This window comes from Grampus griseus, assembly GCF_964374135.1.
Source record: "Grampus griseus genome assembly, chromosome: 8".
Classification (NCBI taxonomy): Eukaryota; Metazoa; Chordata; class Mammalia; order Artiodactyla; family Delphinidae; genus Grampus; species Grampus griseus.
The window spans coordinates 74,754,996-74,773,894 of NC_139002.1; the positions used below are offsets into that span (position 1 = coordinate 74,754,996).

The 18,899-nt window shown below is 41.6% G+C and overlaps 1 protein-coding gene across 1 annotated transcript; it reads left to right on the forward strand.

Annotated features, from left to right (window-relative positions):
* Positions 1 to 331: 331 nt before the first annotated feature.
* HTATIP2 (HIV-1 Tat interactive protein 2) lies at positions 332 to 18,698 on the forward strand. Its single transcript, XM_082659234.1, has 6 exons — positions 332 to 495; positions 826 to 1,021; positions 2,826 to 2,933; positions 14,191 to 14,328; positions 16,450 to 16,511; positions 17,191 to 18,698. The coding sequence occupies exons 1-6, from the start codon at positions 386 to 388 to the stop codon at positions 17,462 to 17,464; spliced, it is 888 nt and encodes a 295-aa protein (XP_082515360.1). The 5' UTR covers positions 332 to 385; the 3' UTR covers positions 17,465 to 18,698.
* Positions 18,699 to 18,899: the final 201 nt, after the last annotated feature.

Genomic DNA, 18,899 nt, shown 5'->3' on the forward strand with positions numbered 1-18,899 from the left:
AACACACAGTTGACATTACAGGTTTTAGAAAGGGATCAACGAAGATCAAGTCTATTGGCTGAGGCCTTGGATGAGGGCGAGAACAGCCCAGGTGGTGAGGAAGAACGCCAGGGAGAAGGTTCCGGAGATTCCCGATATTTAGGAGGTGGTCTCCCATCTTCCTACCTAGCCTGGTGCTGCGCACGTGCTCTGGGCCCCCCACGCCGGCGCCCAGGCACCCTCTGGTCCACGGGCGGGCCACCCCTCCACATCCCGCCCCTGTGGGCGGGGTGAGCAGCGATAGAGCAAAGTCACCCGGAAGATGAAGTCGGATAGGCGCGGACCGGGGAGGGGCCCCGCAGAGTCGGGCGAGGGGAGGAAAGCGCCTGGGCGGAGGGATGGCCGGATGTCCCGGCCCGCAGCCCTGAGCGCTGCGTTGGCGGCGGCGGCGGCGGCGCTGGTGGTCGCGCTGCTCCTGCTGCAGCCTGAGGACGCGGGGCCGGGGGCCGGCTCCAGGTAAACCCTCCGCGTGGGGGACCAAGCTGGGCTCCGCGCCCCTGCGGGCGAAGGCAGGAGGGGCCGGAGTCGGGGACACCGTGGGGGAACGAGGCCTCCTGGTACCCGGGCGCATTCCCTGTTCCAGCCCCTTCCAAGGTGTGGGTTGGCTCAGAAGCGGGTAAGCAATACGGCGCCCCGCCCTGAGGGTGACTCTGCACTTTCCCCCGCGCCCAGACTGCAGAGAATAACCGTATCTTCCTCCAGAACAAATAACCTTTGTTCCCAGGGTAAGCACGGCTGTCCCTTTAAATATCCCGAGACCAGCACCTGTTAATGTTATTTCTGTAGCATGGCCGAGACAGAAGCGCTACCGAGGCTTCGGGAAGACTTCAGGATGCAGAATAAATCCGTCTTTATTTTGGGTGCCAGCGGGGAAACCGGCAGAGTGCTCTTGAAAGAAATCCTGGAGCAGGGCCTGTTTTCCAAAGTCACGCTGATTGGCCGGAGGAAGCTCACCTTCGACGAGGAAGCGTATAAAAACGTGGTGGGTATTTGAGCTGGGACTCAAAAATGTACCCGCAGTGGTTCTTCAGAGTGAGCATATTTTATGCTGCAAGGCTGAACATTACCCTGCAATGGCGGCAGGAGGTGTTCAGAGCGTGACCACGATTGGTCTGTGAGAGGTCTTACTGGAAGCTGGATTGTAGGTCCAGGTGGGCCTCCCCCTCACTGCCAGGCCTTGGACAAAGCCCTTCTCTCAGGCTTTGCCCCCATAAAATGGGGCCTAAGTGTAAGGGGGTCTAGGGAGACAGAGAAGAGCCATGCTTCCAGGGTCCTTTAAGCTGGCTTCTAGAAAAAAAGCCCTGTGACCTTGGGTAGTTAGTTTTCTCAACCCCATTGCTTGTTTTGTCTACCTGTCCACTACACACTGAAGTTAGCGAATCAGAAATAGCTTTGCAGAGGGGGAAAGGTCTATGGCACTGAGAGGTGGGGTTATTCACCTACAAGAATTTGCCCTGTCTCAGGGCTGCAGGCTTGTGTCTGTAAGTGGAATAGTCCCTTTCCTGTCACTTACACTTTTCGTGTTTAACCCACTGATAGACCAGACTTTAGTCTGGTGTTAATCCCCTAAATATTTGAAACCTGAGCTTGGTGGAGATTCCTTTCCCCTTGCAAATGGAGTTATTTGTGAACTGCAGTAAATTAAACTATAGTGAAATTCTGAGACCGCCCCCCCCCCCGCCCCCCGCAACCTGGACCCACAGATAGAACATTCCAAATAACAAACGGTCTCACAAATAAATGTTCATGACCCCTGCAGGTCCATGATCAGGTCATTTTGCATATGTCTTTGGTCCCTCAGGACTTTTCTGTTAAAATGGACATCTTTGTTCAGACTTAGGCAGGTAATACGTGATCTTCATCGTCTGGCTTCATGGGGGCATGTCACCTCTGGTCGTTAGAAACTGAAATCGAGTTCTGTGCTTTGACAGTTGAGTTTTGGTGGTGCCTCTTTTGGTCAGGCACTTTTTGTAAACATACATTTCTTCAGCATTGTGTATGGTGCCAGGAAAATGCTTTTGAAAGAGTCAGTGGTAGAGAGGGAAAGCAATGTTTTATTTAAAGTCCTGAATGATGGAAACTTGCCAAACTTTTCTTTTTTAAGCTTCACAACAAACTTAAGAGGTTAGATGGAGGTTCTTAAATTTCCATGGGCATGAGAATTACCGAGGGTGCTTATTAAAAGTGCAGTTTCTGATTCAGGAGTATTGGTGTGAGACCTAGGAATATGCCTTTTTGTCAAGCACCTGCTGACTGATGCTAATGCAGGGGGGTCGTGGTGTAGACTGAGGGAAAGATTATCATTTACATTTTACTGCTGAAGAAACTGAGACATATAAGTAACTTGGCCAAGATTATTAACATGCCTAGTAAGTAGCAGACCCAAGACTCAAGCCTAGGTTTTGAGACTCCAAACACCATTTCCTTCCCCAACATTATACCTCATTGGTATTTCTCCTGGTAGTATACAGACAGGTCTTTTATTTTTCCAGAGAGAAAATTATAATTGAACCTGACTTTAGAGATCTAGATCACACCTAGTCCAATTGTGTGTACTGTGGACATATAAGTACATTGTTGATTTTTTTTTTTTACATTGTTGATTTTTGAATTCAGATTAATTGCTTTTTGGTGGGAGAAAATGAGCTTGCAAAATTTGATGTTAAGTGGGTGGACTCTTTAGTAATGTTCTGTCATTCTTTAAATCTAGAGGGGGTATTTTTGTCTGTTTTTTTGTTTTGTTTTAATAACATCAAGTCATATACAACTATGTCTTTGTTGTCTAGAATCAAGAAGTAGTGGACTTTGAGAAATTGGATGACTACGCTTCTGCCTTTCAAGGTCATGATGTTGGATTCTGTTGCCTAGGTACCACCAGAAAGAAAGCTGGGGCGGTAAGGAAGGAATCTGCCCTTTTCCCCTTTCTCTGGTCGGTAATGTCGAAGATTCCATTTTTGCTCCCTCTTTTGCTTTATATTTGCTGTGCTTAAATGTAAATTAGCTCTTATCATTTAAGATTCCATATACTGCCCTAACCTTTGCTATACTTTGAATAGTACTTATAAGTTCATCTTTCCTTCAGCATAATCCTTGAGTTCAGGCCTGTGTGCTGGAGATGTCATAAATATTTACATGGTCTTGCCTTTTGCAGATATCGTGGTCACTACTTGCCCTGACTTACGCAAACCATTATGTCTGAGTAAAAGTAACTGGCTCATGCTCTTAGCAGTAAGTTATTTTGGTTTCTTTATAAATGTCTTAAACTTAAAGCATTCTCTCTCACTTGAGTGATTTGCTTCAACCTGTTTTCATGCCAAGCTTTAAACTTCTGGGCTAGAACATCAGAACAGAGTCACGATTCAGCTAGCCTCCGGTGATGACTCAGCCTCCAGCGATGATTCAACCCCAATGGTGATTCAGCCTTAACTGACGCAGAACTGTCCTAACACACATTTTATTCTTTTTTAAATGATGTTCTAAATTGCTTCGGCCTCTGTATAGAAGTCAAATTTTACTACATAGTTAGAAATCATAGCTTACTATGTAGATCCTGGGCAAGTGTTAATACGTACATCTTATTTAATTTATACCTTGACTATAGTTTATCCCTTTGACAAAATTTACTTGCTGGAGTTAAACATGTCTTTTAAACATGCAGAACCATGATGCTGCCATGGGAGCTTACCATAGTTTTATAAACAGGCCCATGCATCAGAATCATTTGGAGAGCACAGAACTATTGGTTTATACCAACCAAGGAGTTAGGCTCAGATGTATTTCTCTGGGCTTTCTGGTGATCTAAAGAATAATTCTATTTATGCTTTCAGTAGGGACAAATTTCCAAATCTTCTGTAGTTCTACCATGCGCCCGTGGGAACACATCCGAGTTTTGAGCTCTGTGCTGGGAAGTGTGGATTATCGAGAAGTTGACTCTCCCGGGAATTGGCACATTATCTCTCCTAGGAAGGGTCATTTTCCTGCTGATCAGCTCCTGCAGTCTTTTCTGTCCCAGGGACAGTCACAAGGCATGTGCCCTCTGATAGCATTGAAAAACTTTTGTTCTAGTACACTGCAGGTTACATTGTCTCAAGTGCCAACCTGACTTGGGTGGTGACTCAGCAAAATAAGAACACTACTGCATTAGGCATAGAGCAGTTGATTTTCATGACATAAGGCAAATCTCATTATAGGGCGCTCCAGGGGAAAGTCTAAATTGCTTTGTTGCATCCAAATCACCTAATGCAATTTTAATCAGAGGAGTTGGATGTCTTCCCTATCCAGAATATTTTTTGAGATGGAGTTGGTTCTCCACCCGGAAACTAAATACCTTTTGTTCTCCAAAATCAGTTTGGAAAGATAAAAGTAATTAACCAGTAAGCAAGAGAAAAGACTGGTAAACCAAGTATAATCTCAGAAATAAGTTAGAGCTTAAATGGTTTAAGAGGATAGTGACAGAAAATAAGCTGACATTTCCTCCAGAAAGTCTTTCTTTTTTTTTTTTTAATTTGAAGGTGATTTAGATTGGATACAGTATGAAGTTTGGGGGTTGTGATAACTTCAGGCAGTTTAAAAGAGGTGACAGTTCACAAGTGGCTAGGTAATAATAGTTGTTTGAGCGGGGGGAGGGTGTGTGGATTTCCAAGCTCACTCCACCTGGTATTCTGGTGAGCAGCGTTCTCTGTAAAAAAAAAGGGAGCATCAGATGGGTATTGCAAAGCTGGTGGCAAGCCTAGTGTCATTCTGTAGCTGTTTTGTAACTGGAGCAGCCCGCATTTTACTTTAGCAACTTCAAGAAATTCAGGGTTTCTGTCTCATTGTTGAAATCCTATGAGTAGCCTGCTTATTTCCCTATGACCTTCAGTTTAATTTGCTGGGGATGGATGTTATAACAAAAAAGCATAATCAAGGTGGCTTAAACAACAGACATTTTCTGTCTCACAGTTTCCAAGGCTAGAAGTCTGAGGTGGAGGTGTTGTCAGGATTGGTTCTTTCTGAGGGCCGAGAGGGAAGGATCTTTTCCAGGCTTCTCTCCTTGACTTGTAGATGGCTGCCTTCTCTCTGTGTCTCTTCACATGGTGTTTTTCCTACGTGCCTGTGGCTATGTCCAAATTTCTCCTTATTATAACAACACTAGTCAAACGGTATTAAGAACCACCCTACTTGGAATGACCTCATCTTAACTAATTACATCTGCAAATAAGGACACATTCTGAGGTACTGGAGGTTAGGACTTCAACACAGGAATTTTGAGGGGGTAACATTGCAACCCATAAAATTCAGTCTACCCAGATTTCTTTTGACACAGGTGCTAGGGATAGGTCTGTTAGCTTTCTTCAGCTGTTTGGAAAACCATTTTCTTTAGCAGTAGCTGGTTAGATGCTAATCTTTCTTTTCACATTCACAAGCCATAGTTGTCTAATGAATGCAGTGACTGTGACTTGGCCCTAATCCAGATCTACTGGATCAGAATCTCTAAGGTTGGAAGCCTATTTTTAACATGCCTCCTGGGGGATTCTGATGCAGCCAACCTTTTCTTCTTGTTGGACCTGCTTTCTGGATGCATTAGACAGTATTAGTCCTCTTTGCCTGCTGGGTTTCCAGGTACTGTTGTCCCAGATAGCCTTCACCTTGCTTTGGTAAGTAACTTATGTACTAGTGAAGGTTGAAATACCCTTTGAAAACCAGATCTACATTGGCCATAAGTGAAGAGCAAAACCTCACACAGGGGCCAGAGAATGGTGCTTTCCCCTTATTAAGAGAAGGATTTGGTTAGTGAGTTTGAGGGGGTGTGATTTAGTTTCACCTTTTCATTTGTCTCCTCACCTGGTAGGCACAGGCTCCAGAAGTCCAGGCTCTTGTAGTCTGTTGAGTGGACGATGCCATTAATGTGATGAATGCAGCCATTGTCACACTTATTAGGCATCATTAAAGTCTCGTGGCCTCTGATTCAAATGATACACTCTTCTAATCCAGGGGCTTGTAAACTACAGACTGTGGGCCAAATACAGCCTGCCTGTTTTTGAACAGCCCCTGAGCTAAGAATGTTTTTGTATTTTAATTTTTTATTTATTTATTTTTTTAAAGTTCTTTTTCTTTTGAATTTTATTTTATTTATTTTTTTATGCAGCAGGTTCTTATTAGTTATCTACTTTAGAGATATTAGTGTATATATATCAATCCCAATTTCCCAATCCATCCCACCACCACTACCCCACACACTTTCCCCCCTTGGTGTCCATACGTTTGTTCTCTACATCTGTGTCTCTATTTCTGCCCTGCAAAAAGGTTCATCTGTACCATTTTTCTAGGTTCCACATATATGCGTTAATATACAATATTTGTTTTTCTCTTTCTGACTTACTTCACTCTGTATGACAGTCTCTAGATCCATCCATGTCTCTACAAATAACCCAATTTCTTTCCTTTTTATGGCTGAGTAATATTCCATTGTATTTATGTACCACATCTTCTTTATCCATTTGTCTGTCGATGGGCATTTAGGTTGCTTCCATGTCCTGGCTATTGTAAATAGTACTGCAGTGAACATTGGGGTGCATGTGTCTTTTTTTTTTTTTCCATTTTAAAGTTTTAATTTTTAACATCTTTATTGGAGTATAATTGCTCTACAATGGTGTGTTAGTTTCTGCTTTATAACAAAGTGAATCAGCTATACATATACATATACCCCCATATCGCCTCCCTCTTGCGTCTCCCTCCCACCCTCCCTATCCCACCCCTCTAGGTGGTCACAAAGCACTGAGCTGATCTCCCTGTGCTATGTGGCTGCTTCCCACTAGCTATCTGTTTTACATTTCATAGTGTATATATGTCCATGCCACTCTCTCACTTCGTCCCATCTTACCCTTCCCCCTCCCCGTGTCCTCAAGTCCATTCTCTACGTCTATGCCTTTATTCCTGTCCTGCCCCTAGGTTCTTCAGAACTTATTTATTTATTTATTTTAAGATTCCATATATATATGTTAGCATACAGTATTTGTTTTTCTCTTTCTGACTTACTTCACTCTGTAGGACAGACTTTAGGTCCATCCACCTCACTACAAATAACTCAATTTCGTTTCTTTTTATGGCTGAGTAATATTCCATTGTATGTATGTGCCACATCTTCTTTATCCATTCATCTGTTGATGGACACTTAGGTTGCTTCCATGTCCTGGCTATTGTAAATAGAGCTGCAGTGGACATTGTGGTACATGGCTCTTTTTGAATTACGGTTTTCTCAGGGTATATGCCCAGTAGTGGGATTGCTGGGTCATATGGGAGTTCTAGTTTTAGTTTTTTAAGGAACCTCCATACTGTTCTCCATAGTGGCTGTATCAATTTACATTCCCACCAACAGTGCAAGAGTGTTCCCTTTTCTCCACACCCTCTCCAGCATTTGTTGTTTGTAGATTTTCTGATGATGCCCATTCTAACTAGTGTGAGCTGATACCTCATTGTAGTTTTGATTTGCATTTCTCTAATAATTAGTGATGTTGAGCAGCTTTTCATGTGCTTCTTGGCCATCTGTATGTCTTCTTTGGAGAAATGTCTATTTAGCTCTTCTGCCCATTTTTTGATTGGGTTGCTTGTTTTTTTGATATTGAGCTGCATGAGCTGTTTATATATTTTGGAGATTAATCCTTTGTCCATTGATTCGTTTGCAAATATTTTCTCCCATTCTGAGGGTTGTCTTTTCAACTTGTTTGTAGTTTCCTTTGCTTTGCAAAATCTTTTAAGTTTCATTAGGTCCCATTTGTTTATTTTTGTTTTTATTTCCATTACTCTAGGAGGTGAATCAAAAAAGATCTTGCTGTGATTTATGTCAAAGAGTGTTCTTCCTATGTTTTTCTCTAAGAGTTTTATAGTGTCCAGTCTTACATTTAGGTCTCTAATCCATTTTGAGTTTATTTTTGTGTATGGTGTTAGGGAGTGTTCTAATTTCATTCTTTTACATGTAGCTGTCCAGTTTTCCCAGCACCACTTATTGAAGAGACTGTCTTTTCTCCATTGTGTATCCTTGCCTCCTTTGTCATAGATTAGTTGACCATGGGTGCATGGGTTTATCTCTGGGCTTTCTATCCTGTTCCATTGATCCATACTTCTGTTTTGTGCCAATACCATACTGTCTTGATTACTGTAGCTTTGTAGTATAGTCTGAAGTCAGGGAGTCTGATTCCTACAGCTCCATTTTTCTTTCTCAATACTGCTTTGGCTATTCGGGGTTTTTTGTGTCTTGATACAAATTTTAAGATTTTTTGTTCTAGTTCTGTAAAAAATGCCACTGGTAATTTGATGGAGATTGCATTGAATCTGTCAATTGTTTTGGGTAGTATAGTCATTTTCACAGTATTGATTCTTCCAATCCAAGAACATGGTATATTTCTCCATCTGTTTGTGTCATCTTTGATTTCTTTCATCAGTGTCTTATAGTTTTTTGCATACAGGTCTTTTACCTCCTTAGGTAGGTTTATTCCTAGGTATTTTATTCTTTTTGTTGCAATGGTTAATGGGATTGTTTCCTTAATTTCTCTTTCTGATCTTTCGTTGTTAGCGTATAGGAATGCAAGAGATTTCTGTGCATTAATTTTGTATCCTGCTACTGTACCAAATTCATTGATTAGCTCTAGTAATTTTCTGGTGGCATCTTTTGGATTCTCTATGTATATATCATGTCATCTGCAAACAGTGACAGTTTTACTTCTTTTCCAGTTTGTATTCCTTTTATTTCTTTTTCTTCTCTGATTGCTGTGGCTAGGACTTCCAAAACTATGTTGAATAATAGTGGCGAGAGTGGACATCCTTATCTTGTTCCTGATTTTAGAGGAAATGCTTTCAGTTTTTCACCATTGAGAATGATGTTTGCTCTGGATTTGTCATATATGGCTTTTATTATGTTGAGGTAGGTTCCCTCTATGCCCACTTTCTGGAGAGTTTTTATCATAAATGGGTGTTGAATTTTGTCAAAAGCTTTTTTTGCATCTATTGAGATGATCATATGGTTTTCATTCTTCAGTTTGTTAATATGGTGTATCACATTGATTGATTTGCATATATCGTAGAATCCTTGCATCTCTGGGATAAATCCCACTTGATCACGGTATATGATCCTTTCAGTGTGTTGTTGGATTCTGTTGGCTAGCATTTTGTTGAGGATTTTGCATCTATATTCATCAGTGGTAATAAGAATGTTTTTATATTTTTAAATGGTTAAAAATTTTCAAAGAGGACTAATGTGTCATGACACATAAGAATATAAGAAATTCACATTTCAGTATCCATAAATAAAGTTTTATTGGAACATTCTCATTACTTTATATATTATTAGTGGCTACATTTGCACAATGATGGCAGAGCTGTGTAATTGCAATAGAGGCCTGCAAATTTGAAAATATTTACTATCTCACCGTTTATAGGGAAAGCTTGCCAACCCCTGTTGTCACCTATACTATTTTATTTGATGTCTAGGAGGGGGCTTGTGAAGTGGTGAGGTCCCAGACGTTTCGTGAGACCCAGATCATAGCCTCTGTTTGGGTACCAAATGGCTGTGGGACCTTGGGTATGCTGGTTAGCTTCTGTGGGCCCCTGTCTCCTTGTCTGTACTGAGAGGGTGGTGACCACCGAAGCCCCTTTGGCCTGCAGAACTCTCTGACTTTCAAAACAGAAAGAAAGGAATGCCCCAAATGGAAAAAAATGTGTGATAACATAGAGATTGACTCAGGAATCCTCTGCATCTATAAGATTTTATTTTTCTATCCAGAGCTCTTTCTCTAACCAAGATCTTGGTTCCCCCTCTGTACATCAAATATAGACGTGCCCTCCAGGACACAAATAAATGGGGTCTCAGGTCACACCATTTGTTGTTTGTCAGTGTCTCTGTTTTCTAGTCTAATTTATAGGGTTGAATTGAAAAGGGAGTGAAGGAGAAAGAATCTGAAGCAGAAGTATGGCCAAGTGGGACCCTTTGCAGAATGAAATCCTCCCTTCTTGGAAAAGGGTCTTGTTGACCTTGACTCATTCCTGCCTGCTTGCTTGTCAATGCTGAAATACCTTATCAGGATGAGGTGTTCTTAAGCCACAGTGTTCCCAGTTTGCAGGCATTGGTAAAGAATATTAGAAGGAATACTTAGTAGCTTTGGATTTTTATAAGACTTAAAATAAAGAGTAATTAGAGAATTTGTCTGCCTAGATGTTTGTAGAGCCCATGAAGACATCTCTGCTGTGTCATATCAGTATATTGTGTTTATTTTTTCGAGCAGGTGCTGGGAAAGGAAATTTATAGTGGGAATTTATTTAATCATTTCCTTTTTCTAGAAGGACTCTGATTCCTGTCTTAGAGTAAAACACACCAACTGTGGAATCATAAAGACACAAAGACATAATGGACTTAATTCTCTCAGAAGAGACATCTTTTTTTCTGCCATATGGTTGGGGAAACTAAATATGGTTTTTCTGAAAATTATGTTTCTGGGATATGGAGTAGCTTGTTTTAGTTTGTTTTTCTATTCTTTTATTTGAGCTGCTAGAGAACAAGAAAGGGTTTAATAATATCTTAAAGATAGCTCCTTTCTATCTACAAAGGGAGTCTTCCTCACTCCAGAGAAAATCAGTGTGTGTCGGTATCTCTGAGTAAGTGTCCGGGATCCACGTTTAAGTTTGGCTTCTGAGTCCTTGAAAGCCATTGACCCCTTTGCTTTTGAGTTTCATTCACCAGTTAAAAGGCCACGCATCAGGGCGGGGGAAGTGAAATTCAAAGTTTGTGGGCTTGGAATGATGCGTATTTATAATCAGCTTGAGGGCTCAGAGGATTTGTGAAATCGTTTTGGATTAACAGCCATTGATTGCTAATAAAACAGTATTGAGCTTTGTCCAGAGAACAGCAGTGAAGAAAGGTATGGGCACCTTGTCGACAGTACCCATTGAGCAGGGATGATGGGCTAAGTGTGAGGGTCTCTGCAGCAGCGTGGGTGCTCGTCCTGCCCGGAGCCGTTGTCAGTCCTTTGCCAGGCGGGTGAAAGGAGGGACGCCAGAGGCTGATGGCTGGGGTGGTATTGATGTGCCTTAGCTGACTAATCAGATTGTAAAAGTCCCATGGTATTTATGTCACTTTAATTTTCATCAAACAATTGGAGACTGCAGGACTCTATTAAGGAGTGGTTGATCCAGAACTAAAGCCAGATAAATTGGGGTCTCAGTTTAATCAAATTATCCCTTTACTGGCCCAGGATTAAGTGAGAGGGACAGCGTCGGTCTAGAGCCTTGTGATTGGCTGAAGCTTTCCCGTATTTTTAAAGACACCGATGAAAGAAGAAACATTTTAACAGAGACAACTCTAGTAATCCTTCCAAGAAATAGTGCTAAACCAGCATCAGCAACAGAAAGGAATTTATTTCACTAGTCAACGATGTAATTTTATTGGGAATAATGAACCTGTTATCAAAATCAGAGTTCTGGTGAATTGGAGTGAGGGGAAGAAAATAGATGTGGAAGACAAATAGAGTGTTTTAGAATTTTTTAAAGTCGTTTTGGGTTGTTTTTCTTGGCACATCTTGAGCACATGTAAAAATCTCAATCCAGAGAATGACTCTGAGGAGATCAATCACAGCCCACTCCCAGGATGTGCTGAGTATTAAAACTGGTTTGCTGCACACTGATTTAAGAAAGCAACAACATGAGTTTCAATCAGTGTGTAGGACAGGTTGCTGAGTCCGTTATTAGGATGGAATGTCAAAGTCTACAACACAGAAGCAGATGGGGATGATTCCCGGCTAAGAGTTAAGTTTATATTACCTAAAAAAAAAGAAAGAGGAACAACAGTACCCTGCAGGTCGTGGACATCGTTAAAAATGCTCCATAAGTGATAAGAAGAGAGGACGAGACAGGCTTTTGGGGTAACGGTGGTGCTCTATTTCTGGATCTGGGAGCTGGTTGCAGAAGATATTTATTAGTTTATGAACAGCTTATATAGCCAGCTCTATGCTTAGAATATATTTACTTTTATGATCTACTTCAATACAAAGTTTGAGAAGTTTGCTTGGGCCCCTTGTTTTAGAATTGAATTCTGTATTAGTTTCCTATTGCTGCTGTAACAAATTGCCTCAAATTTAGTGGCTTAAAACAACATAAGTTTATCATCTTACAGTTTTATAGGTTAGCAGTCCAATGTGGACTTTGCTGAGATAAAATCAAGGTGTTGACAGGGCTGATTTCCCTCTGTAGGCTCTAGGGGAGAATCCATTTTCTTTACCTTTTCTGGCTTCTAAAGACCACCTGCATATCTTGGTTCATGGTCCCTTCCTCCATCTTTAAGGCCAGCAATGGGGGATCAAGTGCTACTCACGTTGCCTAACTCCAGCCTCCTTTTCTGCTTCCCTTTTCCACTCTAGGGACTCTTGTGATTACATTGGGCCCAGTTGGATACTACAGAATAACCTTTTTCAAAGTCAGCTGATTAGCAGCCTTAATTCCACCTGCAACCTTAATTCCCCTTGGCCACGTAGCCTCTAACACGTTCACAGGTATGGGGATTAGGGCATGGACATCTTTGAGGGGCCATTATTCTGCCTACCACAGTTATGAATTAGTTCTGTTATTAGCTGGTGATGGTGTGAGGTAAGAAGGAACGTGAGTACCGTGGGGAGCACGGCTCAGAGAGTCAGGAATTTGCGCTCTGCTCTCAGCTATCTCACTCATTAGCCGGTAGTTCCTGGATCGCTGGACCTTGTTGTCACATCTCCACAGTGAGGGGGTTAGGCGTGATGTTTCCTAAGGTGCCTTCTATCTATCTTATGAAAGATACATATCTCCATACAAAATATAACATTTAGGGTCAGTAACTACCAGAGGGCAGATTTTTAATTTAAACAAAATCACTGGGGCAGTAATCCAGCCTTCAGATTTGGAATCCTCATTATATGAAACCTCATTATATAATTGTGGGTACCCATGAAGTTCAGCCTCAGTGGACTTTAGACTGCTCTTCAGCTGTACCAAGTTTGAGGATGCCAGACTTCGTGGTGGTCCCAAGAAGCTGTTACTACATGGAATTCCCTAGTCTGGGTACAGGCCGGTATCCTTCACTTAGGCCCTGGAAACCAGTCTGTATTCTCTTGTTTGCACCATCCTCTCCCCTCTTCCTTTGATTGCCACTTAGTTCTTTTTTTTCCTAATTGGATTTACCTTTTCTCTGCTTTCGCTGGACTTTTATTCATTCATTCAAATATTTTTGGAGCACCTGCCATGTGCTGGGTGGGCATGTACTGATGCTGAGATGTGAATTAGGAAAGACCCAACCGCTACCCTCACTGGACTGAGTCTAGACCAGGGGTCTCCAAACACTCTTGAGTATATACCTGTCAGTAAAAAAAAATTTGCAGATGCACTCCTTACTAACGTGTGAAGTATGTTGTAAAGCATACACAAAAATTGGAAATTAGATAGACTTTGTTCTCATAGTGCGTGGGTAGTGTTCTCTGCCACCCTTTGAGACCCTGCTATGTTAGAGTTGACACACAAAAAAATAGAGAAAACAGAGAGAGGGTGGTAAGGTTGTAAAGGATTAAGGACAAAGAAATGTGAGACTAAAAACAGTTTCTCAGGGACTTCCCTGGTGGTCCAGTGGTTAAGATTCTGTGCTCCCAGTGCTGGGGGCCAGTGTTTGATCCCTGGTCAGGGAACTACATCCCGCATGCCACAACTAAAGATCCCACATGCCTCAACTAAAGATTCTGCATGCCACAAAAAAGATCCCACATGTCACAACTAAAGACCTGGTGCAGCCAAGTTAATAAATAAATAAATATTAAAAAAACAACAATGAAAAACCCCAGTTTCTCAGCCTGATATTATTGTTCCTTTTGCTCCTTGCAGATTTTCTTGGTGTCTGTGTTTCAGTGTCATTGTCCTTGTTTTTTCATTGCAGTCTGGCCTTGCTACTAAAGCTGGTACATCTATCCTGAGCATCATATTGGAGTCATTCCCAGGGTCTAAGCCTGACATTCGTGTTGTTTTGGATGCATTTTATTTGGATCCCCATCCTCGTCCACCCCCCCCACCCCCCCGCAAGGACTCTTAACCTGCCACCCAAGCTGATAAGTAATCTTTAAGATGAACTCACAGCTTTTGGGAAATAACTCACATCCTTTTCACCCTTAGGAGGGATTTGTTCGTGTTGATCGAGATTACGTCCTGAAGTCTGCAGAGCTGGCAAAAGCTGGAGGGTGCAAACATTTCAACTTGCTGTCCTCTAAGGGAGCTGATAAGTCAAGCAGTTTTTTATATCTGCAAGTCAAGGTTTGTGCATGTTTCTATCTTTTGTATACTTTGGAGAACCCTGGCTAATTGGCAATACTAAATAATACAAAATGCTAAGTAATGCCAAAATGCATTAAATGCATTATATTATGCATTTTTTATAACTACACGGACTGCTTTTTTGCAGAGATGTACTTAGTAAACAGGAGTGATTTGACAGATAATTTCCAGTGTCTTCCCCTCTGTTGATTATCTAGTCATCATAAAATGAGATGTTGCAGCCCTGGTCTTGAGGATCAGCCCAGAATCTTAGCATTAGAAGAGACTTTGAGACAGTGATACTTTTCCAGAGTAGATTAAATGTTATTATTGGGTATGGTTCTTGTCCTCAAGAATTACAGTCTTGTTTGGGGGTATCCCCAAAGCCAGCCCCAAGTTTGGGAATGCGCTAGAAGGCCTCCCAGGACTGCCATATAGTTATCTTCACAGCCATGTTGTATTACAATGAAAGAATATAAAGCAGAGTCAGTGCAGGGAAAAAGAAGTGCATGGAGTGAGCTCTGGAGGAATCTAGGTTCAGGCTTCCAAGGGTCTTCTGCCAGTGGAGTTACACGTGTTTCATTTCTCCAGCAATGAGTATTGCCTACCAGAGAAATTCACTTGAGCTCAGGAGTCCAGGGTTTTGATGGGGGTCAGTCACGTAGGCACCCTCAGCGTAAAAAAATTACAGACTTCCAGAAGGAAAGCAAGTGTTCAGCATAAACCACATTGTTTGTACAAATAGTTTAGGCATAGTAAAGTACCCTTATCAGTTAGCTAATGACAGGAACACTCCTAAAATCTGAGTTCCCAGACACAGGCCAGAGGACAACCTGGCAAGCAGACCTTTCTAAGCAGTTTCAGCCTGGTACTCTTGTACACATGTTGCTAATAGAGACAAAACACATCTTTGTAAAAAACCAACTAAGAAACGCACCCTCATAAAAATTTACATATGAATGTTTATAGAAGCATTATTCATCATAGACAAAGAGTAGAAACAACTCAAATATCCATCAGCTGATGCATGGATGAAAAAAATGTGGCATATACCTACAAAATAACATTGATTTAACTATGAAAAGAAATGACATATTATAGCATGGGTGAACGTTGAAAACAGTATGCTGAATGAGGGAGGCCAGTCACAAAGGGCCACAACTTACATGACTTAATTTATAGGAAATGTCCAGGATAGGCATATCTTTAGAGACAGAAAGATTAATGGTTGGCTAGGGTTTGCGGGAGGGGATGGGAGTGAGTGCTAATTGGTACGGGGTTTCTTTTGGGGTGATGAAATATTCTAAATTTAGATTGTGGTGAAGGTGGGACAACTGTCTGTGAATGTATTAAAAATCATTCATTGAAAAAAGCTTTTTAATACATTAATACATTTAATACATTTAATACATTAAAATGTATTTTTTAAATATATTGATTAAAATGTATTACTGCAGATTATACAGTGCTGTAGGTTAAGTGCCAAATGAATGGTATGAACAGACCAAGAAGGCGGCGGTGAGCAGGCTGCTTAGTTCATAGGCCTTTTAAACATCCCTGTGGCCAAGCTTCTCTGGCATTTCTGTTTATAGAGATGCCTGGCGTGAAAATTCATGGATTGTTCAACAAATTTAATTTAAAGCCTCATCTAGATGCTCTGTCTCTTGAAATGTTGTGGGTTTTGTTAGGAAGTAATACAAGGGAGTCTGTGGTTCTTCTGACCTCCTGAAACTACCTGGAAGCCAAAAAAGGTTAAGGTCCCCTGGCCTGCAGCACTGATTCTGGAGTGACGGACAGTTCTTTATGGCTGAACTCCTAACATGTCACTCTCTGGATCTGTTTCAGTAGGTCACATGACAGGCTGGACTGACCATGCAGCCATTTACTCATTCGGTGCATCTTTTTTCACTCTCTACTACATATCAGGATTAACTGATCTCTTCCTTAACTTCCCAGACTCTCTGGAATCTAAAAATCTAGGGGAGGATATTAACTAGTATTGAGACCTGCAGAAGTAGATTGTCTTCAAAACCCCAAGTTATTCTTGTTATTCTATCTTAAGCATTACAGCAAGTTGGTCTTGATTAAATACTAGAAATGTTTTTTTTTTGTTGTTAACAGGGAGAAGTGGAAGCTAGGGTTGAAGAGTTAAAATTTGATCGTTACTCCATATTTAGGCCCGGGTAAGTATTCCTACTGCCTAAGAGTACACCACTGTTGGTTATTCCCTAGAAGCTGGTTTTTCATTTGAAGAGGCTGACAAATTTCCACGATATGAAAGAGTTGGCTGGAGGGAGATTGCTTCTCTGAAGAACCCACTTTTAGCTTTGAAGGAAAGGCTAGACGGTTGGTTGTGCCAGGTTCAGAATAGTCTGAAATTTTCTGGGTAGCCTTGGCTGCCTTCTTCTTTAAAATCCTCTTCATGCCCAAATAAAACCATTTATGCACTGTATTAGTGTGTTTGGGCTGCCACAACACTAACACTGCAGAATGGGAGGCTACAAGTCCAAGGTCAAAGTGCCATCAGGGTTAGTGTCGGGTGAGGCCTCTCTTCTGGCTTGTTGATTCATTGCTGCTTCTCTCTGTGTCCTCCTATGGTCTTTCTTCTGTGTGAGTGGAGAGAAAGAGAGAAATATCTGATATCTCTTCCTTTTCTGTAAGGACACTAGTCCTATCAGATTAGGGTCCCATCCTTATGCCCTAACTTAACCTTAATTACCTCCCTAGAGGTGTGTCTTCAAATACGATCCCACTGGGGATTAGTGCTTCATGAATTTGGGGGGACACAGTTCAATCCATAACATCCTGTATGGTCTGAATGCAATGTACCATCTCTTCCTCTGCTCTTCTTTTTCTCTTTAGAGTTCTATTATGTGATAGGCAAGAATCTCGCCCAGGTGAATGGTTGATTAGGAAGTTCTTTGGCTCCTTACCAGAATCTTGGGCCAGCGGTCACTCTGTGCCAGTGATGACTGTGGTTAGAGCAATGCTGAACAACGCAGTGAGACCAAGTGACAAGAAGAAGGAACTGCTAGATAACGAGGCCATCCACGACCTGGGGAAAGCTGATGGCTCTCTCAAGCCGTCTATTGTCAAACTCAACACCCATCACCTAATCGGTAATTTCAGGGTCTAAAAAAAACATGTGCTTTAACTGTGGTTTCACTATTCTCAGTCGCCCAGATCCAATCAAAAAATGATCGTGCTCTGCATCAGCATTTTAGAGCCTGATGGTACATATGTAGACATTACCCTGGGAAGCCTTTCAAAAATAGAGATCCAGCAGCTCCCTGGTGGTCTAGTGTCTCGTATTCGGCACAGAAATGAGAAGTTCATAGGCCCTACCTCAAACTTTCTCAATCAGAATTTTGGGGGTATGGGGACAGAAATCTGTTGTTTTAGTTAAGCTTCTCTTATGGTTCTGATGCCACTGGTGGGGAGGCCAGCTTTGAAAGCTTGTCTGCAGAGTCACAGCAGCAGTGAAGACTTTATGTATCATGCAGATGAGTCCTGAACAAAAATTGTTGACATTTGTGTCTCTGAGTTACCCAGTGCTGACTGCATGTTAATTGTGTAAGTGAACATTGTACCTTACTATTTCTTTAGAATATATAATAAAAGTTATTATATAACTGAGCTTATATAATTCATGGGAGAATTAAATAGAAGAGTTAAAATAAATGGACAAGTCATGGGTTCCCTTAGATTGTTAGAAAATGCCCAAGTATCTGTGGTAATATGCAGTTATTTTGGGCAATGGGATTATAGAATAGCAGCTAATATATATCAAATGCTTGCTAATTGCCAGCTTTTACACATGATGTCTGTCCTTTAACTCTCCAAACAATCTTTATAATTCTTACAGGCAGTACTATCATCCCCCTATCTTAGGTGGGGAAACCGAGGCTCACTGTGGTTAAATGCCTTGCCCAAGGGCTTAAAGCTAAAGCCTGAAGCTAGGAAATGGCAGAGCCAGGATTCTAACTAACCCAAGTGAGCCTGAGTCCATAGCTTCTGTTTTTAACTACTCTGCAAGAGCATCCAGTATCTGTATATTTCCAGGAAGTTCCAGTTAATTGTTACTGGATCAGTACATGCCATGGATGAATAAGATAGAAATGTTTGGGTTTCTTCATTGGTCTAGGATCCCTCTAATGATTAACTACACAATGTTCACATAGCCAGTAAATGTATATCTCAAAGTGCTTCACTTTAAAAACTATGGAAAAGGAAAGGAAGAGGCAGAAGGAAGGGTCAAAGTCAAGAGGAACACACTGTTAATTTCCATCATGGAACAAAGGATAGTAGTGAAGTTTGTCTTAACTTCTGTGCTGGGGGAAGCAAAGTAATAAATTTCAAGCTTCAGTGGACTCCTTTAGTGTGTGTGTGTGTGTGTGTGTGTCTGTCTTTAGATGGGGTTGGACATTCCCAATGTCAGTCATCTAGGAAAGAGGCATATTTTAGGATGGGGTGAGGACTTGAAATGTGGGCTTTAAGAAGGAGATGGAAGGAACATCTTCCTCCTGCCAGGTGGGGTTCCTTTGGGGCTGGACTCTGAAGAGCCTGTTTGT